The following is a 23,855-nucleotide window of genomic DNA, read 5'->3' on the forward strand; positions in this document are numbered from 1 at the left end:
CCCTCCTGGGGAAATGCTCCTTCAACTCGCTTCAAAATCGTTAACCGCCAGCAGGACCACTGTGGAGGCCAGCCTGAATCCCCAAACACAAGGGACGGGACTAACCCTGTCAGTGTTGAAGGGAGGGACACAGTTTCGAGAAGACAACTGATACTTCGAGTTGTTTTAACATAGCGAAAAACGAGCTCATCACGACTTGACAAAAATTTTTCCGGTTAAATGACGCACTTCCGCTACAGGAAACATTTGGGTCCTCTGGGCTGCCGTAGATGCCCGCCAAGTGCGCGTGCGCAGACGCGAGGCGGCGCTGCGTCGGGTCAGCAGCTGAGAGGATTGCGGTAGTGACTCGCACCTTAGCCATGAAGAGCCGCTTCAGCACGGTTGACCTCCGTGCGGTGCTCGCGGAGCTGAATGCGAGGTACGGTGGTGCGGGTGGGCAGGCTCGCGCAGGGTGCAGAGGCCGGACGCCAGGTAGGCGCGAGACGGGCCCCGGGTCCCCACGGTTGTCCCAGTGTTCCGGGGTCTGGTTAGGCCTGGGGTCCGAGCTCCGGGCCGGTGCCCTCGGGAGGTGCCCGGGGACGCGTGCCGCCCCTCCCTGGCGTGGTCCCGAGGGTCGTGCTGGGGTGGGCTGAGTTCCGCAGCAAACGTTTGGTAACACTGGAGATGCCAGAGCGATGTTCATTGCACCAAATTGGCAGCCCGGTTTGTTCAGATCTCCCACCGTTCCTCCCCAAGAGAGGGAACAGTGCCTTTTCTGCTGTGACTCGCAGATTTGGGCCTGTGTGCTGGACATGTCTCATTTTCAGCTGTGCGAGCCTGGTTGAGACCCTGGGAGGGGTCTCGGCTATTCCCACCACTCGCAATAAGTCAGATTAAAGTTTACTGTATTCCTCCGCAAAGCACTGGGCCGTTTCAAATGAAGGTAATTGTCCGGTGTTCCTGAGCCACCTTGTGCTTAAATGCCTACAGTTATTTTGGGTATGGCCTTCATAGTCTGTTGTGCTAGCTGAAGAGTCCCACTTCTGCAACCTTTTAATAAGTGAGGGGAGCAAGAGCATGATTTGTTACATGTTTCTTTTTATCTTTGCAGCTTGCTAGGAATGAGAGTAAACAATGTTTATGATGTGGATAACAAGACATATCTTATTCGGCTTCAAAAGTAAGAGTATAGAATTATTATTATTATTATTATTTTTATAACTTGCATTTTAAGTTTACTTTTCAGAGAGTAAGCTTTGGTGAATTCCCTAAAGAAAAACTTGGCTTTCTCTTGAACAGACCTGATTTTAAAGCTACACTGTTACTTGAATCTGGTATACGTATTCACACAACAGAATTTGAATGGCCTAAGAATATGATGCCATCTAGTTTTGCCATGAAGGTAAGTTTAAGTTTGAAGCATTTATATATCTATCTATTTAGTGTGTGTGTGTGTGTGTGTGTGTGTGTATGTATGTGCATAGGTGGAAACACCAGACCCAAGTTGGGGCTCTCAGGTATGTGGATGTCAGAAGACAGCCTGTGAGGAATCAGTTCTGCTTTGAGATGAAGAGTAAGATCCAACTCAGACCCTCAGACTTGGTCTACATCACTTAAGCTGCTGACCTGGAACTCTTTTATTGTTGTTTTTCAAGAGAAGGTTTCTCTGTGTAGCCCTGTCCCAGAATTCCTGCTGTAGATCATGCTGGCCTTAAACTCAGGGATCTGTGTTATAAATAAAAAATGAATGTTGGGCTATGTAATGTTTATTGTTACTAACCCTAAGATTGTTATATAACCCACCATCACAAATAATAAGACACAGACACTTGCTAGATTTTATAATTGCCTTATTTACTGTGGGCCGGGCAGATATCCCTACCTGCTACCTAAATAACCTCAGCATCTATCGCCCAGCCTCCATCTAATGCCATCTGCCCTAATCCTCCTCATCTGGTCTACCTTTCATACAGAATCCCATGGTATTTGCTTGTATTCTTCATCTGTTTCCAAATGGCACCCAACTAACTTAAGTATACAGACCCTTTAAGTCATACTTTATATGTAATTTGGTGGAGGTAATAAACTCCCAGTGATACAATCCAAATTTAAAACATGAAAACTCCTCGGTCAATTATCAGCTCTTTAGGAGAGACTCTCAAACAGGCCCAGGAGCAAAAGAACAGCCTACTACAGTTAGAACCAGACCAGGAGACAGACTCTTGGGGAAGAGAGTTAGAGGAGGATGCCACGGTGGGTTAGCGTGGAGACAAACCACCTGGGCAGAGTGGAAAGACTCCAGTAATGGCGTGAAAAGGCCCAGGTGAAGAATATAAGCAAATGCCACGGGGTTATTGGATGGGGCTGGGAGATGGATGGTGAGGTTATTTAGATAGCATAGGTAGAAACATCTGCCCCGCCCAAGGTAAATAAGACAGTTATAAAACCTACAGGTGTTTGTGTCTTATTTGTGACAGCGGGTTAAATAATACTGCCATGATAATCTTAGGGTTAATAAAAATAAACATTATATAGCCCAACATTCATCTTTTTTACAGCAACAGAGCTACCTGCCTCTGCCTCCCTCGTGCTAGAACTAAAGGAGTATGGCACCACACCCAGCCTGGAACTTGCTGTATAAACTAGACCTTAAATTTAGGATGCTCTTTCTTCCTGGGCTAGGATTGCAGGAGTTTGCCATCATATGTCATTCTTTAAAAAAAAAAAAGTCTTGGGGTGTGTTTATTTGGTAGTTCATACCTGTAACCCTAACATTCAAGGGGCTGAGGTAGGAAGATTGTGGCATTTTGCCTCAAAAAATAGCATAAAAATAACTACAAACTCTTAGCCCTATTTTTTTTTTTTCTCGAGACAGGGTTTCTCTGTGTAGCCTTGGCTATCTTGGACTCACTTTGTAGTCTAGGCTGGCCTTTCAGCTTACAGCAATCCGCCTGCCTTTGCCTCTGCCTCTCTGAGTGCTGGGGTTATAGGCATGTGCTACCATGCCCAGCAACTCTTAAAGAGTTAAATATATTTGTCTAATTAAATGGTAAGATTTTTTTTTTTTTTTCAGTAGAGCAGGAAGTATTTATAAAGAGCTTTTAAATGTCCAGTATATGGTAAAAAATGGTTGCTATAGTTCTCATACTTGCCACTATTCTGAAAAATAGAATACAAAGTAACTATTTCAGTCAGAACGTTATTAGAATAAAAGGGTTAAGAATTTTCTCATGCACTAGGGCCTAGCAGTGTGACTCAGTGGACAAAAGCTACAAGCCTGAAAACCTGAGTTTGATCCCTGGAGTTCACATGGTGACATGGTGCATGGAGAGAACCAATTCATGCAAGTTATTTACTGACCTCTACATGCATACTGTGGCGCGCGTGTGTTGCCGCGCATACCCCAAATAAACAAGACCTTTGTCAGCTTTTTATTTTTTATGACCACACTGTTTTTTCACCGTTTAAATATTCTTGATGGCATAAAGATAATTTTCATAAACTAGTACTAAGTGGTTAGGAATTTACTTTTATTAAACAAATGTTTTTTTTCTTTTGTTTCTTGTTAGTGTCGAAAACATTTAAAGAGTCGGAGATTGGTCAGTGCAAAACAGCTTGGTGTGGATAGAATTGTGGATTTCCAATTTGGAAGTGATGAAGCTGCTTATCACTTAATCATTGAGCTGTATGATAGGGTAAGTTAAATTGAGAGATGGAAATAAATAGAATCCTATTCTGTGCTTGTTTCTCACTCCTTTCAGTCATTGTTATTCTTAAGGAGTTCATCATGTTCAACATAGTGTCATTTTAATTGATGATGTTAAGAGTTCTTTTAATTTTACATCTTTGCTAATCCTTCTCTCTTTCTTTTTCTTTTTCTCTCTCTTGCTCTCTCACTCTCTCCCTGGCTGTTGTAGAGATCTACCTTCTGCCCTCTACCTCCCTAGTGCTGGGATCAAAACCAACCAGTTTGTCTATATCTTAATTCATCCACAACTTCTTTTTTTAATAAAACAAAGCTTTTTTTTTTAAAAAAAAAAAAAAAACCTTTTTATTTTTTAAATAAAACTTTACTGTCCTAACTTTTATGGGTATTAGATATGGTGGCTGATTAAAAAATACCTTTCACATGACCCTCATAAAATGCTGAATAGTTGGCCATGGTGGTGCAAACTTTTAATGCCATCATTTGGGAGCCAGAGGCAATTAGATTTCTATAGTTCAAGGCCACCTAGGACTTTAATAAAGTGAGATTTTGCTTAGGAAAAAAAAATGTTTTGCTTCTTTGCAAAAGACCTACATTCAGTCTTAGTACCCAAGTTGAATAGCTCAAAACTACAGCTCCAAAAGTTGGAGATAATGCAAAGTTTTTGTGTAATGTACACATACTTAGGTTTTACTGATGTTTGCTAAAACAAACAGTGGCACATAAAATTAATTGAATTATAGTCTGTCTTCATGTTTTTTCTGTTCCAGTTTATCTCATGGATCTGAGCAAGTAGGCATTTATACTGTCTAGATTCCAGAAATCCAATTAGTGATGAATTTGAGGCAAAAGCTAAGGCTTTACAAATGGCAGTGTACACTTGAACATTTGCTATCTGTGAGAAGTAGCTGTTGATGCTTAAGAATAGATTTTAAAGGTTCTTTCCATTCAGTGTACCGGAGTTTGGCTTTCTAGCTTTCATTTCTGAATTTTGAGGGTTGATTAAACTTTGGTACAAAGAGGCTTCCTGCAACCCAAAATGATCTTAAGAAACCAAATATAAAAACTTATAATAAATATGATCTGGTGAGATGGTTCAGCTGCTAAAAGTGCTTGCCATGCAAGTCTGACCTGGAATTCATGTAAAGCTGGAAGGAGAGACCCAATTCCACAAACCTGTCCTCTGACCTACAAACATACACACACACAAAGAAACTGTTGTGCCACTTCCATCACCATACACAGAGCATATATAATACACACAATGATTAAAAAGTTAAAATGTTTTTAGCTGTGATATATTTACAGTAGGAACAACTCTGAGAAAAGTAACCTAAGATCAGAAAGTAGCCTAGCAGAAGAGAGATTAATTATTTATTTAGTGCTTTAGTTTTTAATTATTTTTTTCTTCAAAGCAGGGTTTCTCTGTGTAGCTTTGGCTGTCCTGGACTCGCTTTGTAGACCAGGCTGGCCTTGAACTCACAGAGATCCACCTGCCCCTGCCTCCCAAGTGTTGGGATTACAGATGTGCACCACAGCAGTGCTTTAAATTTTGTAAGATTTTCATTTTATTTTGCTTTACATGAGTGTTTTGTCTGCATGTCTGTATGTACACCACATGTATACCTGGTTGCTGCAAAGGTCAGAAGAGGGTGTTCAGTTCCCTGGAACTGAAGTTACTGATGGTTATAAGCCTACATGTTGACACTGGGAATTGAACCCTGGTGATCTGGAAGAGTAACAAGTGCTCTAAACTGCTGAGCTATCTCTCCAGCCCCTACATTTTTAACGGATCTTTTTTAAAAGGTTTTTTTTCTCCCCCGTTTTTAAACTGTGTGTATGTGTGCACTCGCATGTGAATGCAGATGCTCACAGAGGCCAGAATATCTTCCTATTTGCTTGGAATTGGAGTAAGAGGCAGTTGTGGGATGCCCACCCTGGGAGCCGAACTCGAAGTGAGCTGTGCAGTAACAGTGTGTGCTCTTAGCCACGATCCACTTCCCCAGTCAAAGCAGAGCCCCTACGCAGGAGCTCTATGGGAATCTGGAATCTAGGCTGGCCTGGAATGTGGAGCTTCCTGCCTTAGCCTCCTGACTGCTGGGATATAGTTGCATACCGCCACACCTGGCTGTACCACACTGCTGTCCTTTTATAGACACACTATGCTGTTCCATAATTCTGTGCATTTTCATTTCAAACGCAAGTGAATTTTTTACCGGACCTGAATTTTTTTGAAACTTTGAACTTTAGTTGTTTTTTGAGTCAGAGATTCATGTACTTGAGGCTGGCCTCAAACTTGCCGTGTAGCCATAGCAACTCTTGAATCTACTACCTCTGTCTTCTGAGTGCTGGAATTATAGGCATGCACTAATGCTTTGTTTTGGCATACTTATGAAAGGCACCCAACTGTTAGGTTTTAGTATTGAAGTAGTACAGGTAACGTGCAGTAACCAGACAAAGCATGTAAAGTTTTTCTAGGTTCTTTAGCTGCTTCCAACTTGGAGTCCTCAGAATCTAATTAATTGGGTTGGGCAAAGGTCCCTATTTAAATGTGACTGGTGCTTTTCGTTTTGCAAATTCATTTTGTAACTATAAGTAGGTCTTAGGAGACATCTTTTCAGATTTTAAGACATTCTGAGACTGATTTGGAAAAGCATTGAATTATATTTTACTCTGTTGCAGGGGAACATTGTTCTTACAGATTATGAGTACCTAATTTTAAATATTCTAAGGTTTCGAACTGACGAAGCAGATGATGTTAAGTTTGCTGTTCGTGAACGCTATCCCATTGATCATGCCAGAGCTGCTGAACCTTCGCTGACTTTGGAAAGGTAACAGTCTTTGTACAATTATGTCCCATTTATTAAACGATAAACTAGGTTATATTTCACATTAGTAAAAACTTTAATTAAAAATGTTTACTTACACTGAACTATATAAGTATGCATACAAGCAATTATATTTTATTTGTAGACAGCAAATCTTTCTTTTTCTAAATCAAAGTCTTACAGCTTGACAGCCTAGAATTCTAGTTGTAAACCAGATCCATCTGCTTTTGCCTCAAGACGGCAGGGATTAAAGGTATACACCATCACGCCCAGCCCTCAAGTGTATGTCTTTATTGCTACTGTTTGGGTTACTTAAAATGTTTCTGGTTCCTTGGCAAGTGAAGTGCTGACTTGGCTGTTTTGTGAGAAGACAGATACAGAGGCAGACAGTGCAGTGGTAGAGGGTAGACCTAGTTTAGGAAAAAGTGAAAGGATAAGGTGATGATTTCAGCTGCTTCTGGCTGGCAGGCATTGCTCCCTAGTAGTGCACGTGGTGGTCCTCAGAGCTTAGCATTCAGCATAATTGGGGAGGGCTTGCTGAACTGTGAGCTGCTCTATGTTTGCTGATTGAGTAGATGCAGGGGCTACATTTTCTACAGTTCTCAGACACATCATGTGGTTTGCGGCTGCAGTGAGCCACAGCATCCTTAGAGTGCTTAGCAAATGTTTAATTAGGTATAACTGTTGCTGGTGTTCAGGTGTGGCATGTAGATTTACAAACAGCATGTAACTTTTACGTAGAAATGTGTCTTTTATGTCACATTGATAAGCAATTCATGATTTTTTTGAAAAATACTGAATTCTTTTAGAAAACCTGGATTTAAGTCTCAGGTTCCAAGAGCCTTCTGATTGTGGATAAATTATGGGCATGTGTATGTGTATGTTGAGACAGGCTCTTGCTGTGTAGCCCAGACTAATCTTGAACTCAGCATGTTCCATGTATCTCAGCCTTACTATTATGAACATACATCACCACACTTGGTTCTAGTAAAAAAATAAAATTCTTAAAATGTGTTTGTGTCTGTGTCTGTGTGTCACAGAAGCTAAAAGAGGGCTGCAGATCCCCTGAAGCTGCAGTTACAGGTGCCTGTGATCTCCCTGTTGTGGTTTCTGGTCACTGAACCTGATTCTCTGAAAGAACAAGTGCTCTTAACTTCTGAAGCCATCTCTAGCCTCGTAGATAAATTACTTTCAAGATTCATTTTTCATAACTACAAGATAAATTTCTGCTATATTTCAGAATCTTGTAAAGATAAAATAAATATATGTAGATAAGGTTAATATGAATGTGAATACTGATACGAGGTTTATTAAATATAAGATGATAAAAAGAGTGTCAATTTTATTCACAGATTGACTGAAGTAATAGCCAGTGCTCCTAAGGGTGAACTGCTGAAGAGAGTTCTTAATCCATTACTTCGTGAGTACTTCTGCATGTTATAATAAGATGTTGTGTGACAATACTTCCATGAATATATTTAAATTTTTTTTTCTTCTCAAATAATCAAACAAGGGACTGTAGAGATACTCAAGTTTACAGTGCTGTGAGCAGTGGTTCACAAGCACTTACAACTCTAGCTCCAGGTGTGACACTTTCTTATACTTTTATACAAATACATACACATAAATAAAAATAAAGCATTGATTTTTTTTTTTTTTTTTTTTTAACAAGTAGTATAAAGGGACTTCTTTGAGTAGTAGGGTTTTGTTCTCAAAGAAAGAAGTTTTTGTTTCTTTTGTGGTACTGGGGCTTTGTGATGATGAGCAGATATCTACCACTAAGCCTCATCCTAAAAGCTGGAGATTTTTATAGTGACTAGATTTTATTTAAAAACAGTGCAGATGGGGCTGGGGCTGTAGCTCAGTTGGTACAGTGCTTGCTCACTAGTCACCAAGCCCTGGCTTCAGTCCCAGCATTACATAAAAGTAGGCCTGGTAGCACACACTATAATCCCAGTACTTCTTTGAGGCAGGAGGATCAGAAGGAGGAACAGCCCTTTTCTTAAAAAAGCAGTGACTGGCGTAGGGGTGAAGAGTGCTTACTACTCATTCAGAGGATCTAATTCAGTTCCCAGCACCCACATGCTGCCTCCCAAATGCTTGTAACTCTAGTTCTGGGACATCTGACACTGTTCTGACCTCCATGGGCTCTTGTAGGATCCTGTATGATAAAAATAAACTCATGTTCACACACACATAATACACATAAATAATTGTAACAAAATTTCAATCATTTGATTTTTGCCAATGAAGCCTCAGGAGCCAGATGCTGGGGTGAAACCCAGCTTGTTCAGAGAGACAGAGAATACACCCAGCTGACTTTCCTTCTCAGCCCATACCCCATGCTCCTTCTCCACACCATCTCAAAATATCCCTCGAATGTCCTCCACCTCCTATGAATCTCTCTATCCGTCTTCCTGACTCCCTCTTACTCGCTCTCTAAGGTTTTTTCCTAAGTTCACTCCCTGTCATCTGGTTGCATGCTATGCCTCTTGACCTATGGTTGACTTTATTTAAATCCTGTTTACAGTACTCAACCAGAAATCTCCTGGAGTAAAGGTGTGTGTTAGAGCTGAGCCATACCACAAATAGAAACAGGTTTTCCAATAAACACCTCAATCTTGGGGTTCACAATGTGATCAAATATCCTGCAACAAATAATAGTCTTTTTATTTCTTTTTATTTTATTTTTGAGACAGGGAGGGTTTCTCTGTGTAACAGCCCTAGCTGTCCTGGACTCACTTTGTAAAGGAGGCTAATCAACTCACAAAAATCCACCTGCCTCTCTTTCCCTGAGTACCAGGATTACAGGTGTGCGCCACCGTGCCCAGCTAATAAATAATAATCTTAAAAAAAATAAATAAAGATGGTATAGAATGTTATCAGTACCTGAGTATTGTAGAATCAGAGCAGTTGGTTTTTTTTTTCCAATAAATTTCGTTTAATCACCACTTAGCCTAGTTGTTTGTTGTTGTTGTTTTACAAAGCTTGTGGGACTCAAGGCTGACTGCATCTGTCAGATATTCTCCTGTCCCTCCCTCTTAGCTTTGCCAAGTCTTTTTGTGTGTTTGGTGGTGTTTTGTTTTGACACAGGCATGGCTCAGCTAGTTCTAAACTTGTTATGTAGTCCAGGCAACCTTAAACCCACTGTGATTCTCCTGCTGCAGATTACCTTGGCAGATTTCTGTGGCTTTTGAAATCAGGTAGTTTTAAATACTCTTAGCTCTTTATTTTTGCCTCCCAAAGTCTTTAAGTCTTTGACTATCCCTTTGCATTTCATTGTACACTTTAGGGTTGGGGTATTGCACCAAAAGTGCAAGGCGCAGGGCAGGGTGGCAGTCTGCCTTCTAGCCCAGTCTGCTTACCTTTTTTTTTTTTTTCTTATCTAAGTGTGTGTGTGCTTGTGTGAGTTTATGTGTACTGTGTGCACACAGGAGCCTGTGGAGCCTGGAAGCTAGCATCAGTCCAGGGGTTGTGAGTTGCCATGTGGTTGCTGGAAATTGAACTCAGGTCCTCTTGAAGAGCAGCCAGTGCTCTTAACCACTGAGCCATCTCTCCAGCTCCTGCTTACCTCTTTTATTCTGGAGTAAGCTCCAGCTCTCTGTCCACTGGGTCTGAATCTTTTATTTCTACCTTTTCTGGAGCTTTTTGCTTCCCAAGCATTTCAGTTTCTGAACCTCTGTAGTTGCTTCTCAGATCCCTTCAATTCCACTCGCAACTTTTCCACTTGTTCAGCCATTCTCCCAGCCTTTTTTGAAACAGAATATAGGAAGAAGCAGCAGCAGCAAAAACAACAGGCGTACGCCTGTAATTCCAGCACTTGGAGAGGTAGAGACAGGCGGATTTTTGTGAGTTCTACAAAGCAAGTTCAGGACAGCCAAGGCTATACAGAGAAAGTGTATCAAGCCCTACCCCACCCATCCTCCAAAACAAAACAGAAAATCCCCCATGGAAACAAAGTAGGAGGGGCCGCAATAACCTTTTTGCTGAAGTAAAATTATTTTTACTAGCCAATTATCTGGAGTAGATTATTCATATTGAGCTATAAATTTGTACTGTGTTTTAAATGTGAAGTTTTATAGGAATGTAATAACAATACTTTTTACTTTTATAGCCTATGGTCCAGCTCTTATTGAGCACTGTCTTATAGAAAGTGGATTCTCTGGCAATGTCAAAGTGGATGAAAAACTTGAATGCAAAGGTATGTCTGCATGGTCCAGAACTTGTACACTTTAGTTTGTTTTCCTTTGATGCTTTTTCTTCTTTGAAGTAGTTTTGTGATGCTGGAAATTAAACCCAAGTAAGGCCTTACAAGCGCTGAGAAAATGTTTTACTGACAAACACCTCATTTGTTGTCTTTTTGTTTTGTTTTGAAATTTTTGAAATAAGGTTTCTTCTACATTGTAGCACAGTATCATTTTGAGCTCTGAATCTTCCTGTCTCAACCTCCTAGATGCTGTGATTACAAAAAGTGTCTTAGCACACTTAGCTCTTCTTTCTCTCTTCTTATTTGTAACTTGTATGAGTGTTTTGCTTCCTTCTTCATCTGTTTACTACGTGCATGCCCTAGGAGGCTAGAAGAAGGTGTCACATGTCCTGAGACTGAAATTACAACTCACTTGGGCCATCATGTGGGTGCCGGGAATTGAACTTGTATCTTCTGAGAGAGCATCCAGTACTCTTACCTGTTGGGCCATCTCTCTAGCCTGTAGCACCTTGTTTGTTTACTAGAAATAATTTTAGTTTTTAGAGTCATAATTGAATGGATAATTCTAGACTTACAAGACTTTGATATGTGATTGTCAAGATGGCTCAGCAGATAAAGGCGCTGGGCTGTCAAGCCTGAAGCCCTTAAGTTTGATCTGTGAGATCTACGTATTGGAAGGAAGGAAGGAACCAATTCCAGCTCTCAAGTTGTCCTCTGACCTCTACTACATTTGAGCCTCACCTCCACAATATATATATATAAGTCAATACATGAAGGTAGATAATGGTGACTCATACCTTTAATCCTACTAGAGTGGATCTTGGTGAGTTTGAGGACAGTCTGGACTACAAAGTCATCCCTATTTAAAACAAAAACAAAAAACCCAAACAAATAAAATTTGAACAAAGTACCCGACATATATGGGTTTTTCTCCATTACTCCTTTAGTGTGGACATTTATCCCTGTTAATATACACGTTAGTCTTTTTACTTTCCTTCATGCCATTGAACTTTAGAGCTTTCTTTTCACATCATCTGATGTTTGCACTGCTCACTGAACTTGTATAGTAGAAGCACAGGGTGCATCTGAAACAGCATTCATCACCCACTTGAATTCTACAGTTCTGCAGAGTGGCTGGTATGAGTCAATTAGGCTGTAGTGATTACTTATGGAAGCTAACTTATCAGAGTAAGATACATAAGAAAGGAGGGCTGGTGAGATGGTCCAGTAAAAGACCCCTGTTGCCAAGCCTGATGACCTGAGTTTGGTTCCCGAGTCCCACGTGGTATACAGGAGAGAACTGACTCCTGCAAGCTGTCTACTAATCTCATGCACACTGAGGCGCACAAAAGCACACAGTAAATAAATAAAAATATTGAAGGAATTTTAAAGGTAAAGGAAATGAAAAGAAAATGGGAGATTTGTCCTTGGAAAATTATGATGTATGTCTCTTGTGTGATGTTCAAAACATTCCTAGTGTTTGTTTCAGAGTTATTATTTCCTAAGATATAGAGGTAATGTTCATTTTTTGAATGCAATTTTGTTTAAAAATACAAATAAAATGTTTTTCTGAAATATTCTAATGCCATATAGCCTCCTTGTCCAGTGAAAACAGATGGTATTGGTATTTTTGTTATTTGGTTATAAGATGAACAGGATACTCATGGAACAAAAGCATGGAAAAATGGGACAACTCTGGTTACTTAATGTTATCTACATAACCTTTTTCACAGTTAAAATGTATTATGACACTGTAGTAATTAAATTGTAACTCTTTGGCAAAGGGTTAGATTAAACAAAAATCAAGTGTATATGAAAATTAGGAAATTAGGTTTATGCATAAAATATCTTATTGTAAGAAAGATTTAGTAATAGGCTGACTAAAACATAACCTTATGTACATATACCAATTACATAAATAAAATAACTATTTCATTTCCATAAGCACTTACATTAATTAGTAAATACTTTCCTGGTTGTTTTAATTTCTGAGTATTTGTGTGAGTGTGTTGTATGTGCCTGATATGTATGTGTTGGGGAGGCAGGAACCATGCCTTAGTATGTGTATGGAGGTCTGACGCCAACTTTGTGGAGTCTGTTTCTTTTTCCACTTTTATGCTGGGCTCTGGGGAATGAATTCATGTCTCTAGGCTTGTATAGCAAGTACCTTTACATATTGAGCCATCTCACTGGCCTGTTCCTTGTTTTTATTATTACATTTTATTAAGTATGTTTGTGGGTCAGTTCAGAGGACAACTTACAAGGAGTTGCTCATCTTCCTTCTATTTCCCTGGAGACCTGACAACACACCAATTTTGTGGTGGTTGAGATAGGGTCTTATTGCATAGCCCAAGCTGGGGGTCATGATTGTCCTGCTTCAGGCTCCTTAGTGCTGGGATTACAAGCCTGTACCACCATGCTCAGCTACCTTTCTGTTGTTGTTGTTTTTTTTAGAATATTAATCCAGGTGTGGTGGCACATGCCTTTAATTTGGCACTTGGGAGGTAGAAGAAAGTTATTTTCTATGAAGCTGAGGCCAGCCTTGTTTTAAATAGTGTTCCAAGCCAGCCTAGGCTGGATAGTGAGACCCTGTCTCCAAAACCAATAAATAAATAATATAGTTGTTTAAAAGTGCTTAATCACCTTGATTGGCATTCCTTTTCCCCTTGTTTTTTTCTCCACCAGATATTGAAAAGGTCCTAGTTTGTGTGCAGAAGGCAGAAGACCTTATGAAAAGAACATCCAACTTCAATGGAAAGGTAGCAGCACCATGTAAACACTTACTCTGCATTTACATGTGTCTCTTAATTGGGTGTGGGGTGCCAGAGGATTCTAGAGGGTAGACAACCTGCAGGCGTTGACTACTTCCATTCACTGTTTAGGTCCTAGAGATCGAACTCAGGCTTCTCAGCATGGTGACAGACACCTTTACCCAGTGACCCATCTCACCAGCTTTCTTGTATTATTTTGATCTTATTTGAATTTTCAGAAATGAAATACTTCTTAGAGTTTTGATTTGTTTTTCTTGTGTGAGCCTTGAACCCAAGACCTTGATATATGTTCATATTGTAACATTAGGCTGTATGCCTACTTCTGGGATAGTGTCTTTGTTTTGGTATTGCCTCCTGTAAATGCTTTTCTAGTCTTTATTTTTTATAGAAAATATTGTGTTGGAGTTCAGTTGATAGAGTCTTGCCTAGAGTGCTCTAGGCCCTGGGTTTGATCCCTTGTACTGTTAAATCAGGCACTGTGAGTGCATGCCTGTAATCTCAGCACTTGAGAGGTGGAGGAGATAGGATCAGAAGTTCAGGGTCGTTCTTGTCTGCATAGCAAGTTCAAAGCCCAACATAAGATACATAAGATCCAACCTTTTACAAAAATAAAAAACAAAACTGTAACAGTTGAGGAATTTGTATTTTTAAAAAGTTTGATATGTGTGTGTATATATGTGTGTGTGTGTGTGTATGTGTGTGTGTGTATATATGTTTATGCATAAAGTGTGGACCCCCTTGGAGGTCAAAAGAGAAGAGCGTGTTGATCACTTGGAAGTGGAGTTACAGGTGGTTTTAAGCCTCCTATTGTGGGTGCTGGGAACTGAACTTGGGTCCTCTGGAAGAGCAAGTAGTCTTAACAGCTGAACTCTCTGTCTAATCAGGTTTTCTTTCTTTGGCACAAGGTCTTCCTGGAGGATCCCAGGATAGGTGTTAGGACTGAAGATTTTCCACGTCAGGCCTCCCTAGTGCTGGGTTTATAGGCAGGTATCACTATGCCTGTCCAGAATGTTTAATCTTGAATTGACTTTAGAGAAGCATTTAATTTGCCAGCACTTGAAAAAAAAGATGGTCGTTTATAATCTCCTCATAGTTAAAACAATTAAAAAATTACCTAGCTGGCCGTGGTGGTGCATACCTTAACCCAGCTCTCAGAGGCAGGTGGATCTCTGTGAATTTGAGGCCTGCTTGGTCTACAAAGAGAGTTCTTGGATAGCCAGCACTATACAGAGAAACCCTGTCTTGAAAAACAAAACAAACAAAAACCCTCATACTTTAGTATTTTTCTTCTATATTCAAAAATGTATCTTTAATTTGGAAAAAATATCAGTCAAAAAGTCAATCTCTTTTCATTGTGAATATAGGTGAGTCTAATACTGATTTTGTTTTTGGTTTTGTAGGGCTACATAATTCAGAAAAGAGAGGTAAAACCAAGCCTGGATGCAAACAAACCAGTTGAAGATATACTTACGTAAGTACATGGCTAGCCAGGAGTCAGTTTGCTGTGTTTGCTAATTATATTCTTATTTGTGATATTTTAAATATGTTTAATAGGTATGAGGAATTTCATCCTTTCTTGTTTTCTCAACATTTGCAATGTCCATATATAGAATTTGAATCATTTGACAAGGTGAGTTTCCTAGTTCTGCTGTTTTACTAGTTAGCATGGCATGGGTTGTAAGAATTGTGTATGCTATCATGGGGTTGGGGATGCAGCCCAGTGTGAGTGCATGAACAAAGCCCTGGATTTAATCCTGAACACTGCAAAAGCAAGCAAGCAAGCAAGCAAGCAAAAAAACTTAAAAAATGTTCTTGCCTTGCAGTCACAGGTACAACTACTAAAAGTAACTGTTGCCGTTTTCATTTAAAGATAAGACCAAATAGTTGATCTCAGTTTTATTCTTGAGATTGTTAGCTATATACTAGATCACTAGAAATGTGGTCAGGACCATTGAAGGAACTATGGCATAAAACAGGCTAATGCTGTGTATGTGCAAAACGAGGTACAGACTATACTTTTCTTTCCTTACAGACAATTGTCCTTTTTTTTTTTTTTTTTCCATAAGGCCGTGGATGAATTTTATTCCAAGATAGAAGGTCAGAAAATTGATTTGAAAGCTTTACAACAGGTATAGTATAACTAAAACATTTATATTAGCCTAGCTAGTCAGAATGGTTTGGCAGATAGATATTGCTTTCATTTAAGAAGCAGTTGCCAAGCCAGTTGCAGTGGCACTGGGGAGACAGAGGCAGGTGGATCTCTGTGAGCTTGAGGCCAGCCTGGTCTACAAAGTGAGTCCAGGACAGCCAAATCTACACAGAAACCGTGCCTCGAAAGACAAAAACAGAAACAAACAAAAATCAATGCCTTCCAGTAGTATGGGACATTATATGGGACATTATACTCTCAGGTCAGATTCCCTGGAACTATATAGAGTTAAAGATAGTTATGAACCAATGTATAGATACTGAGAACTGAACTCTAGTCCTCTGGAAGAGCATTAAGTGCTCTTAACCACTGAGCATCTTTCCACCCAATTGTTTTGTTTTTGAGACGAGGACTTACAGTACAAGCCTGGCTAGCCTGACACTTGGTATTTAGACCAATTTGGCCTCAAACTTGGAGATCTAGGGTTGAAGGCATGTGCCACCATGACCAGCCCTTAGTTTACGATAAAAGCCCATGAGAGTCTCATTGAGAAGTATGCCCTTACTCCATTCTCTCCGTCCCCCTTTTATTCTAATTTTAGATCTTTTTATAGGAAATGAAATATAGTGGGAACATTAGCCTGTTCTATACCCTAGTATGACTCAGTATATTAAAGGAACCCAGAGCGTCTCAAATTTGGCCATTATAAGACCACTGTTCTGAGGAACATGTTAAATGGGCCAGGGGGAAAATTATTTTGTCCACTAAGTTTCCTTAGTATAAACTTTTTGCTGTTTTTGTTAAGCTGCTTTAAACTTGTTTCTTGCTTGTTCTGTGTTATGATTCCTTCATGAGGATTTTACATGCATTAGTGTTGCAGCACATTTGACGATGTTTTAGAGCATATGCTGCAGATCTGTTTCATAAACTGATCAAAGTCACTTTTAATTTGTGAGAGAATTGATTAAAAAAAATAGTAGCCATGGGGGCTTAGCCATAGACAAAGAACTGTGGAGTTAGAGAGAGATATAATGGTTGAAAAAAGTATGAGTTTGAGAGAGAGCAAAGGGGATACATGCAAGGGCTTGAAGGAAAGGGAAAAAGATGTAGTTTCAAAGAAAAGTTGTTTTTGAAAAGTTAAACATAACAAAAACAAGTGTGCAAAATTTCAAGTTATGTGTATGTTTGTACTACAATTTCCAAGCATGTAATTATGTGATTGTCACATGATGGCAGCACTTTGGCTAGAGAACAAATGTTTAGTGGGAATACCCAATACCCATTATTATTTATATTTATCTATCTTTTTTTTTTTTTTTTTTTTTTGAGACAGAGTCTCTACGTAGCCTTGGCTGTCCTGAAATTCACAGAGATCCTTCTGCCTCCTAAGTGCTGGAATAAAGGCATGCACAGCTCTACTTATTTTTTGTTATATGCATTAGAATACCAGTGGTACTCCAAGGGTTTTAGATATTTAGATTAGGGCTGCACAGCTGGTTATATGTACATAGGTATTACAAAATCCAAAACAACTCCACAAGCTGAAATACTTCTTAAACCAAACATTTAGCATTAAGGCTACTCAAACTATGCCAATAACTTTTTTTGTGGTAATCATTGTGAGTTTTTAAAGATCATCACCACTCTTACAAATTAAGCTTTATGGCTGTTTCATCTAACATTTAAATAATAATTAGTTGGTGATGCTATAAAGCATTCAAAAATAGTCCTCAAACCAGTAATTTTGAAATGTGAGTCAGACATTGTGGTATATGCCTATAATACCTGTTGATGAGAACTGGAGGCATGAGGATCAGGAGTTAGGCTACGGAGTTTGAGGCCAGCTTATGCTGCATATGAGACCTTCTCCTAAAATACAAAGCAAACTCCGAAGTATAAGTTATATCTGATAAAATAACCTCACTGAACCCTTGTATTATTATGTGAGTGAAAGGTCTTCTGAAAAATACTGGAATGTACTGCAGAATGTCAATAAAATAATGGTTTGTGTTTTTAAAAAGTTGGTTTTAAATGTATTTATTTTAATGTGTATGTTTTGCCTGCATGTATTTATGTTTACCACATGTATACTTGGTGCCCATGGGGGACAGAAGAGGGTGTCAGATTCCCTGAAACGAGTTACAGATGGTTGTGAGTCATCATGTGGATTCAGGGCACCAAACCTGGGTCCTCTGCATGAACAGCAAGTGTTCTTAATCACTGAGCCATCTCTCAGCCCCTACTTTATACTTTTAAAAACTACTTGGGAGCCTAAAGAGATGGCTCCTTGGATAAGAGTGCATTATGCTGTCACAGAGGATCCAAGTTTGGATCCTAACACCCTGCTGAGAGGCTCATGGCTGCCTGTAACTCCAGTGCTGGGGAGTATTAACCCTCTCTGGACTTGACAGGCACTGCACTCACACAGAAACACACACACACACACACGAGTGAAAATCTCTAAATACCTATTTTACAAAAGAATTTCTAGAGTGTGTAGAGAGCTCAGCTGTTAAGAACAGTATCAGGTTTAGTTTTTAGTATCCACATTGGGCTGATAAAATCACCTCTGACTCACCTCCAAGGGAGCCAGGGTCCTCTCTGGCCTCCATGGCTACTTCAGTACAGTACACATTCACAGACATGTAAAAAAAAAATGTTTAAAATGTATTCAGGGCTATTGGTGTAACTCAGTGGTAGAGTTCTTTCTTTGTATACATGAGACCCTGGGTTTGATCCCTAATATCACCTAAGAAAGAAAATCTTAAATGCTATAGGAAATCTTGAATTCTGTCTGTTTGAATAATGCCAAGGGAATTGGGGTCATACTTTATATTATATATAGTTTACCAGTAACCAAAGCACACATTCTATACAGCGAGTAGGAGGTAAATGGAGGTAATATTTTAGTATGACATTAGTAAGGTGGTAAAGCTTGAGGGAGTGAACTGTGGGGAAACGTTTTAATCTGCTTATGTAACAATATTGACAGAGCATAGGAATTGTTAGGACAAAAAGTTTTGGGAATTGAGAGGTGGAAGTGCTGTAATTGAAAATAATCTAACTTTTAAAAATCTGTTTTGTTAATAAAAGGAAAAACAAGCACTGAAGAAATTAGATAATGTTCGAAAGGATCATGAAAACAGATTAGAAGCTCTTCAGCAGGCTCAGGTATTATATTTAGCTTTTCCACTGCTTTTCAGATTATGTCACTCAGCTGGCTTTATAGTAAATACAGTTGGTTTGTTTCTTAAGGAAATAGACAAACTGAAAGGAGAGCTCATAGAGATGAACTTGCAGATCGTCGACAGAGCCATTCAGGTAGTTCGAAGTGCATTAGCCAACCAGATAGACTGGACAGAAATTGGAGTGATTGTGAAAGAAGCACAAGCTCATGGAGACCCTGTGGCAAGTGCAATCAAAGAACTAAAGCTGCAAACAAACCATGTTACAATGCTTCTGCGGTAAGTGTGGTCCTTACCAGTTAGTGCATGGTTTTATTTTGCTAATTGTTCATTGCATTCTTTTTTAATATTTTTTGGGTGGGGTGGATTTTCAGAAGTAGAAAGTATATAATTAAATCATTTTTAATTTTATTAAAAAATTGAAGTGAAAAGTGATGTCATTGACATTAGTGAAATACTATTGAATATTTTTAATAGAAATCCATACTTGTTATCAGAGGAGGAAGATGGTGATGGTGATGTCAGTGTTGAGAACAGTGACGCTGAAGCACCAAAAGGGAAAAAGAAAAAGCAAAAGAACAATCAGCTGCAGAAGCCTCAGAAAAACAAGCCATTGCTTGTTGATGTGGATCTCAGCCTGTCAGCCTATGCCAATGCCAAAAAGTAAGCTGTTAACTATTCTATGTGTGAATATTTTGCCTGCATGTATTATATACTCGGCTATGTGCTTTTTGCCTAAGGAAGACAGAAGGGGCATCAGACCCCTTGGAAATGAAGTTACAGATTGTGAGCATCAGTGTGGTGACAGGAACAGGGTCCTCAGGAAGAGCAGCCAGTGCTCTTAACTGTTGAGTCGTCTCTCCAGCCCCAACTATAAAGCCATGGTAGAATATTACCTGCAGTAAACCAATAGGATGTTAAGAACAGTTGTTATTTTGCCTATTGTATAAGATGAAATGTACACACACATCTATACATCCCAGAAGGGATCCACAACACTGAAGAACCAGTGAGTTTTTATTGGGTTACTAACGGAGCACGAGTGAGGGCTGACTTACAGGAACAAGGATAATGTAGAAGCAGCTGCATCCTTGAAAACCACATCTGGAGCCCTGTGTGTGCTTAAGTTGGAGGCACCTCAACAAGGCCAAGAGATCTCTTGCAGTTGAGCTGACATTCTCCTTGAGCAGCTATACCTTGCTTCTCTAACTGCAGGGAGACCCTGATGAACCTTTCAGGCTTCAGCTTTCTCACACAAGTGAAGTGTGTTCATTTCCTGGGTCTCTTAGCAGCCCCCTCCTGGGAGGGAGTGTTTCAATTTGGAGGAAACTGCTGTAGAACATGTGTGTATACTCACTTTGGTAAAAATTAATTTTGTGCAATATATAACTTGGTGCTATATGATTTAAGACTATAAAATTAAAAACTAAAATATTTTACTTAATATTTAAGATAGATTTATTTTTCTAGATACTATGACCATAAGAGATATGCTGCTAAAAAAACACAGAGGACTGTTGAAGCTGCTGAGAAGGTAACTTGATAGAATGATACTCATTGTTTTGTACAGCTGTAATGACTTTTTCTGCTTAAATGGGCTTTTCTAATTTAGAAGTCTTTTAGTTTTAATTTTCCTTAAATGTGCATATTTCCTATATTTACTTTCTTTCCCAAACCTGCACTTCCCTCTTTTTCCTCATCTCAGCAAATAGCATTTTCATTATTATGTGCTCAGATGTTAAAGATTTCAGAACTCTTTTCTCATAAACCCAGATCTGTCGTTTACTGTTGTTAATAAGTCTGTGCAGTGTGTGCACTGGACCACAGGGAGATTGTAGGCAGAGGACAGTTCTGTAGAGTTGCTTCTCTCCTGACTTTATTTGAGCTCCGGTGATCAAACTCTTGTCATCAGACTTTGCAGCAAGTGTTTTTACCCCATGAGCCATCTTGCCAGTTCCACGTTCTTTAGGTTCTCAATTTAATGCATAACCAACATCTATGGAGTGCTGTGTTACTTGACCATAGTTCCAGGGCTTGGGAAGTGGAGGCAGAAAGATCATGAATTCACGGTCATCCTAAGATGTACAGTCAGTTTCAGACCAGCCTTTGACACGAGACACACACACGACAATCACAGTGTAAGCAGAGTTTGACCGTGATTCCTTTGGTTTAGGCCTTGGTTATGTGTATCCACATGAGTAGGCCACTACGAGAGTTCTCTCTACCTTTTCCTCCACTGCAGTCTGTTTGCACCTCAGCAGGCATAGTGATATTTTTAAATCACAAGCAAATTCCAGTATTCTTTTCTCCACTCAAAGCTTCCAGTTTTATACCATTTTAATACAATTCAGAGTGTGTTTTCTGGCCTCCTGAGCCTTGTTTAATCTGTTTCCCTTTTACCTCCTCGCCTGAAATTTTCTTTCTACCTACCCTTTCTGGCTATACTGGAATCTTAGCTGTTCCTAAAATCATAGTACACTGCTGTTCTCAGGATCTTAGTACTTGCTAGTCTTTCTGTATGAAATGCTAATGCTGTGACGTTTTAATACAGTTCCTCGTGTTGTAGTGACCCCCTAACCAGGCCATGAGGCTGAGACAGCAGGATCTCTGTGAGTTAGAGGCCACTGGGGGCAATACAGTGAAAGCTGTCTAAAGCAATTTGTTGTGCTGTTGTGCGCTTCAGTGTTAGGTAAATACATCCTAAAATTATTTTTAAAATGTTTTTTATATAAATAGGCATTTAAATCAGCAGAAAAGAAAACGAAGCAAACCCTAAAAGAAGTACAAACAGTTACTTCTATCCAAAAAGCAAGAAAAGTGTATTGGTAAGTGTTGTGTTCTTCTTTATGTTTACTTTTTTTTTTGGAATTATATGTGTACATTATTTAGAATGCCAAGCAATTATACAGCACTAGCTATAAAACCAGTATATAATTCTTTATCCTTATCCCATTGCCTGTTGTATTATTTACTTAATCATTCATGTATTTGTGGTCTGTAGGTGTATAAATGAGGAACTGTGTGCCATGGAGCACATATGGAGGTCAGGGGACAGCTTTCAATAAATAGTTGTTTCTCTTCTTCCATCATCTGGGTTCTGGGGATTGAGCTCAGGTTTGTTGGCAACGGCCTTTAACCCCTGAGCCATCTCCCTAACCTGTACCTTTAGCTCTCTTAGGTCTGACTTGTGTATTCTCCTGTTTCTCTCTGTAATAGCTTATATTACTACTGCATAGTTTTTGTTCTGTAATCCTTCATTGACCTGTCATTACAGAAGATAAGAATTTCAGTTTCTTTCCACTTGCGTTATGTTACATACAGACATCATTTTGTCAACACTGATAATCAGCTTTAACATTTTTATGGATTGATTATTCAATCGTAGTCACAGCTGAACCTTGAAATCTCCTGCCTTCCTTTTTTGCTCGGTTTTTCTGTTATTTTGTATTCCTTCGAGTTAAAAACAAAAGTATTTAGGACTAGAGAAATGGCTCAGTGGTTAAGAGCACATGTTATTCTGGCAGAGGACTTAAATTCAATTTCCAGCACCTATCCAGCAGTTTGCGATCACCTGTAATTCCAGCCATGTAACTCATGTACACACGCACACATCTTAAAAATAAAAATAAAACACACCTTTAAAAATATTATATTTGCCCCCTTTTTTTTGTATCACAAATTCATTGTCAAACTTTAGTTATATTTAAATATATTAGCATCCTATTAGTATAACCTTTTTGGATATGTCAGAGATTACTCTGTTCTGATTTAGTTTTATTTATATTGTGATACTAGACTTAAGCCCAGGCCTTCACACAGTAGGCCACATCCTTACTCTTAGAGACTTTCTGAGTTTTTTGCTCTGTTTTGTTTTGAATTTTTGAGATAGGGTCTCTCTGTGTTACAATCCTAGTGTCCTGGAGCTTACTGTGTAGACCAGGCTGACCTTAAACTCACAGAGGTCAGCCTCTGCCTCCCTAGTTCTGAGATTAAAGGTGTGAGCTAGCACACCCGGCTTCTTGGAGATTTTCTAACTACAATATTTTTCCATATATATACACACATAATACATATATTTTTGGGGGGAGGGGACAGGAGTTCTCTGTGTAACCTTGGCTGTCCTGGAACTCACTTTGTAAACCCGGCTATCCATGAATTCAGAGATTCTCCTGCCTCTGCCTCCTGAGTGCTTGGATTAAAGATACGTGCCAACTGCCTTTGTTGTCACTTAAGCATCTATTTATCTCCTTTTCTCTTCCAAAAGTTTCGTTTTGATAGCACTTTCTGCTTTGCCTTTCCTCCTCCTAACCTCTCCCATGCTCCCCTCCACTTCCCCTCAAGTTGATGGACTCTTTCATAAAAAGAGTATAATATTTTTATATATAGATATAAAAATTATATGTATAATTTTATACATTATACAAAATTATATGTATAATGTATGTATAAATATATTATTGTTATCTATAGCTTCTTTTTTATAAGACAGTTTTGTTGTCTAGCAAGACTGGCCTCAACTGTCAGTCTTTCAAGTGCTGAGATTACAGGTGTGTTCTGCCCTGCACAGTTATGAGTGCTGGGGATCAATGTAGGGCATTGCACATGTGAGGCAAGCACTCTGCCACTTAAGGTACACCAACAGCTCTGACTGGGGCTGTTTGTGTTTTTAAGGGGAAGTCTCATTGTATTGCCCAGGTTGATCTCAAACACCTAGGCTCAAGCAGTCTTCCAGTCTCAGCCTCCTGAGTGTATAGGCTCCAGTTGTATGCCATGGCACAAGCTAGAGCCAGCCCACCCCCAACCCGCATTGAGTCTTGCCCTTCACCCCCAGGTCTCCAACCTCCAACCTCTATGTACTTGGCAGGCTGCTGGGCACCTAGCTCTAACTCCAGTCATTGCAGCAGTTGATGTTTTGTGGGTAGCATGGCTGTGCCTTCTACTAGTTGTAGAGCTCGCTCTTTCTTTCTTTCTTTCTTTCTTTCTTTCTTTCTTTCTTTCTTTCTTTCTTTCTTTCTTTCTTTCTTTCTTTC

General features: G+C 39.4%; 1 protein-coding gene across 1 annotated transcript in view; it reads left to right on the forward strand.

Moving 5' to 3' along the window:
• The first annotated feature begins 316 nt into the window (after positions 1–316).
• Positions 317–23,855, forward strand: part of Nemf (nuclear export mediator factor) — a 51,271-nt gene continuing 27,732 nt past the window's right edge. The window contains exons 1-16 of the mRNA XM_055595289.1: positions 317–418; positions 1,091–1,159; positions 1,279–1,381; positions 3,549–3,674; positions 6,368–6,516; positions 7,866–7,933; positions 10,628–10,714; positions 13,406–13,479; positions 14,892–14,962; positions 15,046–15,121; positions 15,558–15,620; positions 18,734–18,811; positions 18,896–19,104; positions 19,303–19,488; positions 20,296–20,359; positions 21,562–21,650. Coding sequence (XP_055451264.1) covers positions 360–418; positions 1,091–1,159; positions 1,279–1,381; positions 3,549–3,674; positions 6,368–6,516; positions 7,866–7,933; positions 10,628–10,714; positions 13,406–13,479; positions 14,892–14,962; positions 15,046–15,121; positions 15,558–15,620; positions 18,734–18,811; positions 18,896–19,104; positions 19,303–19,488; positions 20,296–20,359; positions 21,562–21,650 — 1,571 coding nt within the window. The 5' untranslated portion in view covers positions 317–359. The remainder of the gene's footprint in view (positions 419–1,090; positions 1,160–1,278; positions 1,382–3,548; positions 3,675–6,367; positions 6,517–7,865; positions 7,934–10,627; positions 10,715–13,405; positions 13,480–14,891; positions 14,963–15,045; positions 15,122–15,557; positions 15,621–18,733; positions 18,812–18,895; positions 19,105–19,302; positions 19,489–20,295; positions 20,360–21,561; positions 21,651–23,855) is intronic.

The sequence above is a fragment of the Psammomys obesus genome, unplaced genomic scaffold, assembly GCF_907164565.1.
Source record: "Psammomys obesus unplaced genomic scaffold, mPsaObe1.curated_primary_1811, whole genome shotgun sequence".
In the NCBI taxonomy this organism is placed as follows: domain Eukaryota; kingdom Metazoa; phylum Chordata; class Mammalia; order Rodentia; family Muridae; genus Psammomys; species Psammomys obesus.